At 36.1% G+C, this 15,137-nt stretch overlaps 1 protein-coding gene across 12 annotated transcripts in view; it reads right to left on the bottom strand.

Moving 5' to 3' along the window:
• Positions 1-1,143: 1,143 nt before the first annotated feature.
• The window catches only part of Klhl13 (kelch like family member 13), a 585,186-nt gene continuing 571,192 nt past the window's right edge, over positions 1,144-15,137 (bottom strand). For all 12 annotated transcript variants that reach the window (XM_051178443.1, XM_051178436.1, XM_051178434.1 and 9 more), the window contains 3 exons: positions 12,226-13,021; positions 4,786-4,899; positions 1,144-2,693 (listed from right to left, as the gene is read on the bottom strand). In XM_051178443.1, coding sequence (XP_051034400.1) covers positions 2,206-2,693; positions 4,786-4,899; positions 12,226-13,021 — 1,398 coding nt within the window. In that variant the 3' untranslated portion in view covers positions 1,144-2,205. The remainder of the gene's footprint in view (positions 2,694-4,785; positions 4,900-12,225; positions 13,022-15,137) is intronic.

Genomic DNA, 15,137 nt, shown 5'->3' with positions numbered 1-15,137 from the left:
CACTTGTAGATGAAGTTGAAGAGATAGCAATTCTTTTTCCTTAGGACCCTAGATTAAGAATAAATTTTAGAAGTTACTATACATGGCTCTATTTGAGTGGACATGATGGATCTCAAGCAACAGAGAAATTATCTTCAGAAATATAACTGTCAATCTCAGTAAAGAAGCATGAGCCTGGGCTTCTAGAGGGCTAGAGCATTAAGATGGCTTGAGCTCAGAAATTTAAGGAGAACCTAAGAAATTATTAAGAAGTAACTTCTCAAGGAGAAAAGCAAGAGATGAAAGAGAGGGTGTAGGAAACAGAGGAACCCTGACTGAGTAAAGTCCTGAGTGAATGCATAATGTTGACATGGATACAGACATGAAGACCTCAGATCCATGGGAAATTGGCAAAGCCTTCTTCCTCTGGCTCAAATACAGTTGTTTATGTACAGGTGACCCAATTGACCAGTGTGAGTAAAAATCACCTACTGCAACTCCCTCCTCTCAAATGTTTGCAGCCTGAGAGTGCTGGTCTATAGATACTCCCAACCCAGACTACCCCCCTTTCCCATGCTGTACATATTAACATGCTTGGGATACAACCCAAGCAAATGTCACTCAATCGGAGCAGCAACACCTCACCTGAACTCTGCTTTTCTGTGACTAGTTCTGTTGTTTTTACATTCCCCCTATCACCCCTACTCATAGTTTCTGGACCAAGCTTTGCAGGCTATAACAAGGAGGGAGGAGAAGGTAAAAGACAGGGCAGGGGCATGTAACTGTTTCTGCAGTTTGTCCAGGCAAACTGGGCTGCATAATAGCTAATTAAAATCTTTCATCAATTCATTCCTCAAAGGCAACAAGCACCTCACAGTGAGGTGAGTGCTGACCCAAGTCTTTCCTCTTAGAATAAAAGTCTCACTCACAGACTTGTTCAACCTCCTAAATCTCACCCCTTGAAAGATTTTTTTTTTCCTTCTGAGACAGCGTTTCTATGTGTAACACCCCTGGCTGTCCTAAAACTCATTCTGTAGACCAGGCCAGCCTTGAACTCTAAAGGAACCTTCTTCCTTGCCTCCCAAGTGCTGGGAATATAGGCATGCACCACCACCACCACTCCCTTGAAATATTTTAACCAGAAAAATAATGAAATAGCACAGAGCAGAGCAACATCGTTTATTGAATAAAGAAGGGAAAACATGGACATCATAGAGCAAGGGCAGCTTTCTGATGAAGCTGCTACACTTTGTGCTAAATAACCTCATGAACCAAGAGTATACAGAATACACAGAACAAGTAAGTTACCTCAACAGCAAAGGAGAAGGAAGAGAATACAGATTCTTTTTTAGATAAAATTTGATCAAGTGACAAATTTAATTGCTCAAAATTTCTAGCCCTTATCCACCTAAATTCAGTATGGTTCTACAAATATGTGTTCGGTATTGTCCATACTGAACCCCCATTTTTCACGGAAGCTGCTTTTTAGAAGATTTAATTTTGCATTTATTTGATGTAATACTCAATTTTTTAAAAATTTGTGTTTGATATAAGTATGTGTGCATATTTATACACACTATAAAACTCCAAATCAATTCTTATAAGCAGAGGGGTCATGCTTCCCTCCTGCCACACTAATGTGAATTTCAGTTATTTCTCCTGTGTGTCTAAGAAACTTGGTGTGTTCTCAATGCACCCACACAGTCAGGTGGGTTGACAGATGTGTCAAAAATACTTTGTGAAAAGAGGGAGGTAGCTCATGCGAGTTGGCAACCTTTTGTGTATTGTTACTTGCTGGAGCAGGCTGCCTCCCTTTGACATCTTACAGTTAAAGATGAGAGGAAAACTTTACTCTGAAGCTTAGTGAGCACAGTTTTACAGTTACTACAATCCACCTTCAACTTGGCTTATAATGTAAGATGACGAATACCTTACACCCAGTACACAGCATGAAAAAAGTACTGAAGAAACACTTTATAGACAATACTTTTTTTTTCTTGTTAAACATCAGCTTCTATGGGATATATTTCCAAGATGGTTTGTTACCACTTTATTAACATTCTATGCCATACAAACATCACAAGTAACATCAATGTCAATTTTTTTCCAATATCTGTATCAATTACTGGAGGCTAATTCTAACAGATACACTACTTAAGGGGGGAAAAGAAGATAATCATAACACATTTCAAAGAGAGCAGTATAGCATTTCATTTGTAAGGATGATCAGGGTGCAGAAAGTGGGGATTCTCTAGAAGGTGATGGTGTGGTGTTTTCAGGTGGAAAAACTGTAAGGGTACAAGCTCGAATGCCACCAAGGGACTCGGGAAGATCGAAAACCTTATGCCACTCATCTTTCTCAGGATCGTATTTCTGCACTATCTCAACCATACAGCGATTATTCCATGAATATCCACCAACCACATAGATCTTATTCTCAAAGACAGCGACCCCAACATCACTCTGCCCTCTTAACATGGCAGCGATTGGGGTCCACTGGTCATGGATAGGCGAATAGTATTCACAGCTCAGGACATCATCATAATCACTGGTTCCCCGGAAATGGTTGCCTCCAATGACATACAGCCTGTCGCCCACTGTACACATGCAGTGTAGGCCTCGGACAGTGGTCATTGGTGCCTTCTGGATCCATTTGTCAGTATCAGGGTCAAAGCACATGAGTTCCTTTTGGAAGGTGTCATGGGTAATGCCTCCTAGAGAATGAAAATAATAGGCATGAGGAGAATAGATCATAACATTGTAAGAGTAAGGCTCTCCCATAGATAATTAACTTTTAGCTACATTTTATGGCATATTGTAGCTTACAAATAGTAAGTTTTAAATATTGCCACTCTACAATTCTTTTAACAAAAAACAAAAATAAATTAGAGAAAATACCCTGTTCAACATTTTAAGACCAAATGAAAAAGGTCTTATATTGTTACAGTGACTTTCTCAAATGGAGATTGATCACACTTAAGAAGCTTCAATAAATGGAAATATATTTTGGCCACTATTAGAGTCGAGTCAGCAGTAAATGTGAACTACAAAGCATCAGTCTGTTGTGACATTTTAGTGGGTAGGCTATGGGTGCTGAACACTGGACTAAAGCACTTTAAATTCCAGGTACCCATTAATTCCTTTTCCAAATCAGAATACCCATTCTGGTTAACATATTAGGATTATGAATAAGAAGAAAAATATTTATTTACAAAAGGTTAAAATCTCATGCCAGGAACATAGCAACCAGGAAGACTATGCAAAATTTTGGACTTGCAGAGTTTGGGATGAACAGAAAGAAGGTGACATCTGTTATCTGCTTTGCAAAGCTAAAGAATTAGAATTCTGAACATTAAATATGTAGCAGTTGATTGTTTGTGGATTAGGTGATTATAACCTACAAATTGAGTTAAGACTAAGAAACATAACCCAACTTATGAAATGAGTATCATCTCTACCTTCAGCAGAGATGGAACAGACCTAAGCCAAACTTTAGCTGTATCATTTGAAGAGTTATCAAGTGGCAAGACAACAATCAATGAAGCATTGCTTTTACATGCTTTAAATCCCTACTAGAAAGCAAAACAATGTTTTTTTTCTTTTGCTTTATATTTAGTGTTTTTGTTTTGTTTTTGTTATAAATATTGGCTTGGTTCCTAACCTGACATCAATGTAGAAGATGATTTTTTTGAAACATACACAGTTATGCCAAAGTGCCACTAAAACCACTCAAATGTCAGTTTTGCCCCATAAACTGGGCAAACTGTTATAGTAGTAGAGAGAACTTACACACATAAAACAGGTAGGGGATACAATATGATTTCCTTTATGTCTCTGTCAATATAAGATGCCCCATGACCACTCATGAATTGAACCTTGGAAGCCTCCCAATCAAATATTACAGGCCTTTCACTAATCCCTTTTAACTATAGACATCATAAGGCAGCTCTCAGTGACTCATGATTCCCTTAGCAATTTTGTTCTCTAAGAACATAACTGCTTGCCTGGTAGTGGTAGGCCTTCAACTGGCAGATGAAAAAAAAGGACAGATAGAGAGGAAGGAAATGAGGGAGGGAAGAAAGGAGGGAGGGAAGGAAGGAAAAAGAGAAAGGAAGGGAAAGAAAGAGAGGGAGAAGATAAACAAAATTACCTAAAACATTAAATGTCAATATTAAAGGTGATAATTATGTTAAAACACATTTCTGAATCCTACAAAAGGTTAATTCAAGCCAAACTATTTGAGAATGAAGGTTGTTAATTGAATATTGAATAAACTTGAACCATTTTAGAATTTTTATAGAAATATATCTCTGTATATAATGGCACCACAGTACAACTCCATTTTAATATTAAGGGAATACTGGGAATATTGTGGGTGTGTATGTATGTATGTGTATGGGTTACACTAAAAGAAAGCATTATGCATGTTTTATATACAACAGAGATTATATATTATATAATGAAATATTTTCTAATATGACTTATATAAATTTTAAGAAAAACAAATTACTATGTATGAACAGAGAATATGATTGGTGTTTACTAGAATACAAAGTATTGAGGCTTTAAAAAATGAACAGGCGAGTCTAAATACTTTCCAATTTCTTATAAATTATACATCTATAGCTGAATGGGTTTTCTCAAAGCATTTGCATGCAAAGGTACACACAAAATTTCTCCTAAAATGTAAATTATATTTTGACTATTATTTTCCTAGAATGGCTATTATTACTGGCACTATATGGAAAGATCATATAATTAAATGTATAAATACTATTATGTTGTGTTCACAGGGTAACTGCCTACCTGAAATATACATGACTCCTCCATACACAGTTCCAGCATGGCCATAGTGAGGCTCATTCATTTTTGCAACGTAGGTCCATTCATTTGTTCTTGGGTTGTAACATTCTACAGTAGCTGTAAAAAAGAAAAAAGAAAAAAGAAATACAGTGATTTTTTTATCTCAGTCTTTTAGTACAGTAATAATAATATAATAATCTCTGAAAATGCATAGATCAATATGAGAGATCTCAGAGGGGCTCTTATGTTTTTTGAGACTATGGTAATATCAAACAGTAAGAGATGTTACATTAGGCTAGATGATACAAATATCTAACACATTATACAACTGTAAAAATCACTAAGGATTCTTTTCTGTCATTTGTTTATATCTTTTTAATTTGACATTTCCCAAATTTCTTTGCTCTAAAAATACAGAAGAAGATTTTTTTAAAAATCACAAAGAAGGAATAACACGTCAATTCTGAGTACCTATTTTGACATAGTATACAGGAAGAAACATCACTATGAGAAACCAATTTCCCAGTTGAGCCTGAGAATATAATCACTGGCTGGTTTATGCTTTATACTTGTGACTACAGCAACTGCTGCAACCAATACTACTCTTAAACAAAAGACGATTGGCAATAAGCTGTTAAGTTCTTTATCAGGTGGACTTCATGCCAGTAATCAGTCTGTCATTTTCAACATAGAGTATTTCGGACAAGTGACCTCAATTACTTAAGTATCTTTCAATATATACATTGTTGGAAACCACAAGATAGTAGAATAACAGCAGTCCAGATAGAAAATGTGGTTCTTGTTTTTTTTTTTTTTTTTTTTTTTTTTTTTTTTAACAAGGAAAGCTATAGGCATGTTATAAGGACTGGTAGGAAGCATGAAATCTAATGGACTTGCAAGGGTCATGTTATTTGCTACAGTTACTGCATTCTTTGTTTCCCTAGAGCCTGCCTTTTCTTTGCAATTGACAAAACCACAAAACTGTGAAAACGTGCTTCAATGTGTTTGTTCCCTTAGAGCCGTATGGCATAGTTCTAGACAGTGACATAACACAGAAACTCGAAGGGTTAGCTACTCCAAGCCAAACGCAATCCTAACTGAAGAGTAAACCTTTAAAGCAGATTCATCATTTACCTACAGGCAAATGTGGGGCTGGAGGAATGACTTTGTTTTCTGTTCTGTGTACTAACCTCATTTCTTCCATCAGTTCTTATGCAGTTACTTAAACTTCTCCCATCCTCCCCACTTCGTTAGCGCTTCCCACATCTCTCCAGTAATTTCCTTTTCCAGTTCCTTTAGGTTGTTTTTAATTATTATTAAAAAATCTTTCACTATTCTCATTCTGATGTCTTCTATGAGGAAATGAAGTCTTTTTACAAGTTTTAATAGACACATAATAATGATATAATTATAGTGTACAATGCGATGTTCTGATGTGTGTGTACATATATGATGGCCAAATCAGTATAATCAGTATATCTGTCACCTGCAGTACACCTTATCTTTCACACTGTGATGCCTTTTTTAGGTACTCATTTCTGTTTGTTTTCGCATAACTATCACCTGACAAGCAAACATATTGAATGCACCCTATTCTCTCACCCCCTTTCTTTCTCTCTCACACATACACAAAGGGACTTAGTGTATTGAGTGGCATGCAATATTAGAAAAGTAATAAGTGGACAAAATTTCTATGAGAATGCTATCTAATCTCACATCCTAACAGGGGATTTTAAAAAGATTTCCAGCTATCACCTTTTCCTGACTAGCTATATGTATGCGTCTTTTAATGCAACATTTTTTTTTCCTTGAACTTGGAAATGTCTCCATTATAACTGCCCTTTCCTGTATCTAACTCCACCTGTCCTGATGTAATTTCTATAATTTTTCACTTATGCTGTTTATGGTAGAGTTACAAATTAAATAGCTAATGTCTGTGGTTGTTAATATCCCCCTATATGAAAATATAATACTGTTCCTCTGCCAGTACGTTGATTGCATTCTTCTAACAGGGGTTGTAAATCCATCCATAGTTTCCCATGCAGGGGCAAGATGGAAACTCATCTCAGTAACCAGGCAATTGCCCATCAACCCTAAACTTCCCCCTTTCCAGAAGAGCCATCAATTTCCTTTATGTTTTTACGTTCCCTTAGCTTTATTGACAACCTTTAAAGTCATTCTGTATATAACTAATTTATTAGGAAAATCAATAAAATAAAATTCAGCTAATTCAAAACTTGCTGTGCATGTTCTCATTTTTGTCTTTCACTTTTCTGCAATAAGCAGATACACATATTGTCCATAAGGCTGATGAGCAGAGGAGGGCAAAGTTAGTACCAGGCAAGGAGTTTGACTCATAAAGTGATGGTTACAACCAAAAGCATCAGGAAAAATGCAGGGTATGGATCAGCAAACTTCAGTCCCTGCCCATTTCTGTATGGCCTACAATGTAGTAATATGAATGGCTTTCAATTTTTTTTAAAGGTTGGGAAAATGAACCAAAAGACCATTTTGTAATATGAAAATATATGAAATAACAATTTCAGTGTTCATGAATCAAGTTTTATTGGAACTGAGGATCAAGTATTTGGTTCTGAATTTCCTACAATTGCTCTTGCTCTACACGAGTGGAGCTCATTAGCTGTGACAGATAATTAATACCCCACAACGCTATAAATAGAGTTTCTGGGGCTTTACAGAAGCGTCCTGACCCTAAACTAGAGATTCAACTTTAGATAACTTAAGGACTCTTCAGTCTCCTAACTGTAATTAGGATGCTTATTCCCTCTGTCTTAGGGATCCTCATTCTCTATCAAGGGCAAGGGCAAGTCTTAAGAGACTCTAGATATAGTAATAAGCAAACCTTAAATCCATCAAATGATCTGGGGGATCATTTAATACATTTTAGTAATTTTATTGACTGTTTATTTGAAAATTTGCCCTTCTTGTGATTTCATCACTTGGAAACTCCTTTTTCAAATATGTATTTGAAGTGACAGAATCTAAGCCATTATAGTCTTCTTCAAAATAATAAACCTCAATGGAAGGCCAATTTCTTATACAGCACTACATTTTTTTAAAGGTTAGAGAAAAGAACCAAAAGACTGTTCTGAAAGATGCCAGAAATAAAAGAATCCCTTTTCACTTAAGTAACACCTCCTAAACATTTATTCTATTTTCCTATTGCAACCAATATCAGGGAAAGCAGAATGCCCACGGAATTACATTCCAGCAATATATCAGACATGCAGGTATACAAATTGTCTGTTTTGTGTATTATAGACCTAGATATTTTTCTCCTTAGCCAACTCCTACACACTCCATGAGAGAATATTAAAATATCCAGTATATTAAAATGATCTATCATGACATATAAAATCTACCACTGTTTTCCATTTATAATTATACATGGGCAATGGCTATTATGTCTATGAAGAATACAAGAGGCAATGGTACTTCTGAACCCATTAAATAGTTAAGAGACTTTCCCCATCAATCCCCATGTCTTGATACCCTATTCCCACCACTTCTCAATTTACATAGGAATGTGAGTGTGGACATTTAATGAGTTAAGAAGGGAATGCTCTTCTACAGGAAGAGATCCTGCCAAGTCGGTATAAGGTGAATTCCAACAAACGACAACAATAAAACCCATCCAGTCTCTGTCTGGAACAAGAAGTGTATGTAAGACTTTCTTTAGACCTCTTTTTTGCCAGCAGCAAAACTAGACAAGGCAGCCAATACAAGTTATGTTTGGATTTATATAAGCAGATTATTACTAATGGATAGAATTAAGAAGAACTCGCTATGTTCACTGGGAAGAGGAATATCAAGGAAAATCAGATCAAGTTTGGCTACCTCAACAAAACAGAACATGACAAGATGAGGTCCTATACACTTCCTCTCACTTAAATATTGCAGGTGGAGCTCAAAAGGAGTGCTTGTTAGTTACATAAAATGAACGAAGTCTCTTGATTTGTGTTTTGTGCAGTGATTCTTTCTGGCCTGAAGTCATTCCTGGAATAAAGGCTCAATTTGACTGCACTTAGTATGTTAATCATGTAATTTTAAAAACTCCAGTATACTGTACCTTAAAATGTCAGTTAAAAATGTATTTGACAGTGACACTGATTGGATAGTAATCACTTCCTACAAAAGTTTAGGGATAATTTATAAATATGTATATTCTCTCTCTCTCTTTCTCTCTCTCTCCCTCTCCCCCCCCCCCCAAAGCCCTGTCTGTCCTGTCTGTCCTCTTTCTCTGTGTCCTTGAAATTTCTTTGTAGATCAAGCTATCCTCAAATTCTTAAAGATCTGCCTGCTTCTCTGCCTGGGATTAAGGTATGCACTACCAATCACAGCTAAGGGAAAGCTCATAAAATGGAATGAAATGTCACAAAGTGAACAATAATCATACCAGATTGGCCTTGTAACAAGGCATAATGATATCTGTATTGTAATCAGAAAAATAATTGTAAAAAAAATGCACTTTGGATATCTGTAAGATCTCTAAGACATAGGGCTCCCCAGAAAAACTCCAGTGAAGATCCAGTGAAGATGGCGTGCCAGAAAGCACAGGCCTTGAACCATACTGGTGACTTATTGCAATGGACAGACAGTTCCCAGTCAACCTGATGGGACAAAAGGGTACACTGCAGCCTCCAATGCCACCAGGATGGATGAAGAAGGGATGGAGAGGCAGGAGAGGAGAAGCAGAGATCTTTCTGGTTCTGTTGTGGTTTTTGTTCTGTTTTTTTAATGAGTTTTGTTGTTGTTGTTGCTCACTTTGTTCTGTTTTCTTTCAGGGGAATGCAACAGGGATGGGGGGAAATATTGGGGGACTAGGAGGAGAACAGAATTGGGGTGCATGATATGAAACCCAAAAGATTCAATAAAGAAGTAAAAAAATACTTGCAGTTTCTGAAATAAGATTAAAATCAACAATCTATACCATCTCAGGTAGGTAATATAATATAATATACTTTGAAGTAAGTAGTTATCTACCCGTAGGTTAACCTCTGTGAAACCTTTTTAAAGGTTTCACAGGTGTGGTGCTGGACAACTTTAATTCCAGGACTCAGGAGGCAGAGGAAGGAGGAACACTGTGAGTTTCAAGGCCAATCTGGTGTACAAAGTGAGTTCCAGGACAGCCAGGACTGTTACACAGAGAAACCTTGTCTCAAAAAACCAAAAACCCAACCAACCAACCAAACAAAGAAAATAGACAGGATATCACTATATGGTATAGATTGGTCTTGAACCATTGATCCCCCTGCCTCAGCCTTTCAAGTGCTAAGAATTCAGGTATGTGCCAGTAGGCCTAGTGATAGTATGGCAGTACCAACAGGCCTGTTTTTTCATTCTTTTTAAAAGTAAAATATAATTACATCTTTTTTTCCTCCTTCCATTTTTTTTCTTCCAACCTATCTTATACACCCCATCTTGCTCTCAAATTCATGGCCTCTATCTCTTTAATTGTTCATACATATGTGTCTGTGTGTGTGTGTGTGTGTGAGAGAGAGAGAGAGAGAGAGAGAGAGAGAGAGAGAGAGAATACACATATTTATAAATATATAAATTAGTGGAACAGATCATGTTCAAGCCCGTCTATTCCACTGCCATTTGACCAATGCATTCACTTATTTTTTGTTCCTATCCAGGCACATAAAGAGAAACAGGACATGGGGATGCATGACAAGAGGAAGCTTCTAGCCTCTTAGTTTTACTTAATGATTCCTCTTGGCTTAAAGAGTATCATTACCAAAAGAATAGTCCTTCTAATTAATATTAGAGACAATTTAAAGAAAATTAAGTGGCTGCATATTCACAGGGATGATCACATTAACTAGCAAGCACTGAGAAAGGGACCCATCCCCTGTGTGAACAGACTTTTCAAAATGACCACCAACTGCCAGTATTAGCTATCTAGAATTCTGTCAACTCTTGAATACTATCTTTATTGTAGTTACTTTTCCAATAAACCACAAAATCAGAACCTGTACTTGTTAGACATTTTTAGATATTATAAATTTAAAACAGTACAATGAAGATAATTGTGTGTGTGATTAAACTAAGGAGACCTGACATGACAGTTCTATACTAAGGGCATGAGTGTCTCATGCTTTTAGAAGGCTGACTAATAAAATTAAATTGGGTTAATAATCATGCTATCTAGGCCCTCCCAAATCTACAATGTTTGTTCCTAGAAAAACTATCACAACTCCAAAGGCAAGAACTCAGATAGAAAAGATCAGTGACATTAAGGCCATGTCACTAATACGAAAGTGCTTTATACATAGGAAAGGATAAAAGTGAGAGTATTTGTTTTCTCCAATAAATAGTTCCATCTAAAGGCCATGAAAGTCTCTATTTTTTTACAATGCTAGGAAACAAATTCTGAAAAGTATTTAAGGCTATCACAGACAGTATGGACCTTGGGATACTGACCACCTCAAGGAGCCTGTATAGAATCAAAGGACTAAAACAAGGCCAGTGACTGAGGTATAACTCACTGTAGTACAGTGCTTAATCTACCACATATAATGCTCTGAGTCTGAGATTCCACACTGGGGCAGAAAAAACCAACAGCTAACAAATAAAACCACCAAACCGCTTTAAACCAACAAAACCTGTTACTAGACAGTTTTCAAAAAAAAAGTATGGTCGGCAAATAAATAAAAAAAGATTAAACAGATATAAAATGTGGTATCCCGAGCATTCATTATAGAAAAATTGTATTATTTACATTTAATACAAAATAAGAAAAAATATGGCTTATAGGGTTAATTTATATAGCCAACATATTTCTGTTAAAAACACTTGTGACCAATGTTATGTTAGGAAGACAAAAGTAGTATACAATGGTGAGACCTGTCTGATGTTTCAGTAAGTGAGTAATTATAGAAATTAATAGTCACAAATCTTAATTATCATAGTTAATAAACCACCTAGTACTAAATGAACTGTTTATATTTACTCTAAGGAGAATATTATTGTACTATGTGTTCTCTATTATGTATCAATTCTGGAAATGGAGAAATAAGAGCCAGGCCTCAGTAAAGAGGGATCTTGACCTAATAAAAACCATAGTTTGTAGGATTTTAAAAGTAGAGAATGAAGGATCAGGCCAAACTTCTGCCAAGGCACTATTAGAATATGCATCCCAATTAACCTTTCAATATGAAAATCATATATGTGTGTGTGTTGTATAGTTGTTGCAATACAGCAAACTTCATATTAGATATTATTTGGACTTTGACCAACACTATGAACTGAAATAAGATATACAGGTAGTCTCTGATAGTTTCATACAAGAATAGTTTACAAATGCAAGCCTGGGTATATTTTGTCTTTAAATTTCTACAACTGTTTATTTTGTCCTCTAAAAAAATTTCTGGGTAAAGAAAAATGTATACTATATATAATATAAGTACACAGACTTACGCAATTCTCCAGCAGCATTGCGGCCACCAACTGCATACAGATATCCTTTGAGGGCACTCAGGTGGAAGAAGGTGCGCTTTTCATTTAGAGATGCAACTTGTATCCATTTATTGTATCGAGGATCAAATCTAAACACGGTATCGACAGCCGTTTTTCCTTTTGTGTCATAATTGCTCTGCCCACCAACGACATAGAGAAAATTTCCGATGACAGCAATGCCATGCTGGTATCTTGGGGCATCCATGGGGGCTAGAGATTTCCATTCATGGGTCTTTTCATCATACATGCGCAATTCCTTACTGACAACAAGCTGCTGTCTCAGGACTCCACCGAGTGTAACCAAATGAGTGGTGTCAGACCGAATGGCAGTCCTGTCTGACTGCATAACTGGCTGCATAAATGGCATCATTTGGTAATTGCTGGCTTCCAGGAGCAAATTGACACAGGTATTGTCAGTTCTCATGAAATCTACCGTTTGCACGAAATTAATGAGCTCCTGTGGTGTCATCAGCGGGAATCGTATGTTCTTCATTAACTTTGCAGCAAAGTCCATTCTAGGCTCTTCCAGGCGAAGCCAGCGACAGGTAGCTTTGAAGAGCTCTAGTTCGGTGCACTGCTTAAGGCTGTTACTGGAAAGCACGAAGGCAAGACGCTCAAATGGAAGTTTCAGGAACTCCCCAGTGCCCATCAATGCAGAGAAATTCTTTAAGACGAAGGTGTTGATGTATTTATCCACTTCTGTCAGATGGTAAGTGTTGGCAATTCGTCCAACTTCAACACAGTTATCCAAAGTAACCTAGGAATCCAATAAAAAAATTAAAACATGGCTACTTTCTAAACATCTACACTTTGGTCACAGAAACTCCTTTCAGAGGAAGAATGCTTTGTAAAGTTCGTAGAGATGCAAATAAAGATTCTTATTTAAGGGCATAAAGATGCAAACAACCCTCATCTGACTTAGCAAAAAGTTGACTAAAAAAAAAAAAGCGATTAGTTAACCTAAGAAACATTTCATATTGACTATGTTAAAAAAATAATTAAGTTTTCTTCCTCAAAAAAAGTATCCTTCTCCCAAATGCTGATGAAATTATTGCTAGATAAAAACTTTAGGAAAATCATGTTATTCAATTATAGTTAAGTTAATTTTTCTTCTTAGTTCTTCAAAGTATCATACATAATTAGCAGTTCACAAAAAAATGTTTACTATCAAATTCTTTGACATTCCTTTTATAGAGAGGTAGCATTTGTTACTCTCATTCAAATTAGTTCTTTGCAAAGTTAGTGTTCACAATAAATGAGTTAACAACACAGTTATTTCTAAGACAAAGTTATTGTACATATATATATATATATATATATATATATATATATATATATGCCCAGAAATATAAGCAGGAGAATTTGTTGAGGGGAGGAAGGATGTGTCTTATTAAAACCCATGCAGGATGAGTTTTGGGGAACCTATTGTTAGTATCTTGGCAGTGTAACTTTCCTTAGTTATTCTGTTGAGTATCAATACACTCTACTAGCACTGGTTGACGTCAAAAAGAGTTCAGAATAATTTTCCCAGCACTGGCTGCAAAGAAGAAAGCAGAGGGGGGAAGTGACTAAAGTGGTCCCTCTCCACCAATGTTCTTTTCAATGTTCTAATAGCTGGTAGGTCAAAATGAAATAGGAAAATAATATCAGCAAACATAATACAAGAAATAAGCTACAAAGCAAGCCTACCACAAAAATATTTCTATGTGTACATGTAACACGAGACAGAAAAAAAAAAAAGCAATGATGCATCTGTTAACTTTCATCACAGTGGACGCTGCATATGTAACAAAAAATTCATCACTGTGTTGTTAGCCTCCTGACAGTTATACTAAGAGATGTATTATCTGCTTAAGAGAAAACTGGATAATTCTTCTATTGATGTTTCACTTGAAAGATGAAATGAAGGACTAGAGATGTAGCTCGGTGGTAAACTGCTTGCCTAGCATGCTTCAAGTCAGAGGTTCCATCTGCAGTACTTAAAAAAATCAAACTCCATAACATATACTCCTCATATTCAAGAGAGATGGTGTCAAAGCAATACAATTTGGGTATTAAGTGGATCAAGTGAAGGTGAGTGATAGGAAGTTATTTCAGATCTAGATAAGGCTTCCCCTCAACAACTCTCTTTCCTGAATTACCTACTGATCCAGTTATTACACTGTACATATGACTGGTTTTTCATCTACCTAGATATCTATTCATTCTGATAAGAATCTGATCTTCTGTTTACCAGGCCATTTGAAATTAACAACTCTCTCCAGCTCTGTGAACTTCCTCTTATAACAAGACTAGCTCACCCCACCTTTTATCCCTTTATCTAAATTTTTTGGATTATGACACTTTTTAAATTTAAATTAGAGACAATTTTATTTTACGTATCAATCCCAGTTCCCTGATACTCCTGTCCTGTATTTTTTAGTAACTTAATTTTTAAGTAATTAAAATCTGTTGGTACCCAATGTTATACTGACAACTCTAATTCCACCCTTTTCCATCTTCTTGTCACCCTTCTGCATCTGATTTCTCTACACGAAACTTTGTGGCTCATGGGGCTTATGCAAAGCTTGGGTTTTTCTAAGGTCTTCTGTGTAAGGGTAAGGCTTGGAGATATCCATTTGAGCTGGAAAGCTCAGCAGTGGGTAGAGAACTGATGGCAATGTTTCCCCTAAGAAAACTGATTAGTACAAAAATCATCAAAATGTTTATTGCTTATTTTATTTGGTAGTTATATATTTAAAGCACCTACCATAAGCTGACATTAAAAAAATGAAAATAAATCCAGGTGCTCTACAAATGCACAGTTTAACAATGTACCAATATCTTTAGTTTCTAATATAAAATATATTTTAATACTATTATAGAAGTGGCAG

This window comes from Phodopus roborovskii, unplaced genomic scaffold (assembly GCF_943737965.1).
Source record: "Phodopus roborovskii unplaced genomic scaffold, PHOROB, whole genome shotgun sequence".
NCBI classification, from domain to species: domain Eukaryota; kingdom Metazoa; phylum Chordata; class Mammalia; order Rodentia; family Cricetidae; genus Phodopus; species Phodopus roborovskii.
The sequence above is the reverse complement of the archived record's forward strand: the minus strand, read 5'-3'. Positions and strand labels throughout refer to the sequence as shown.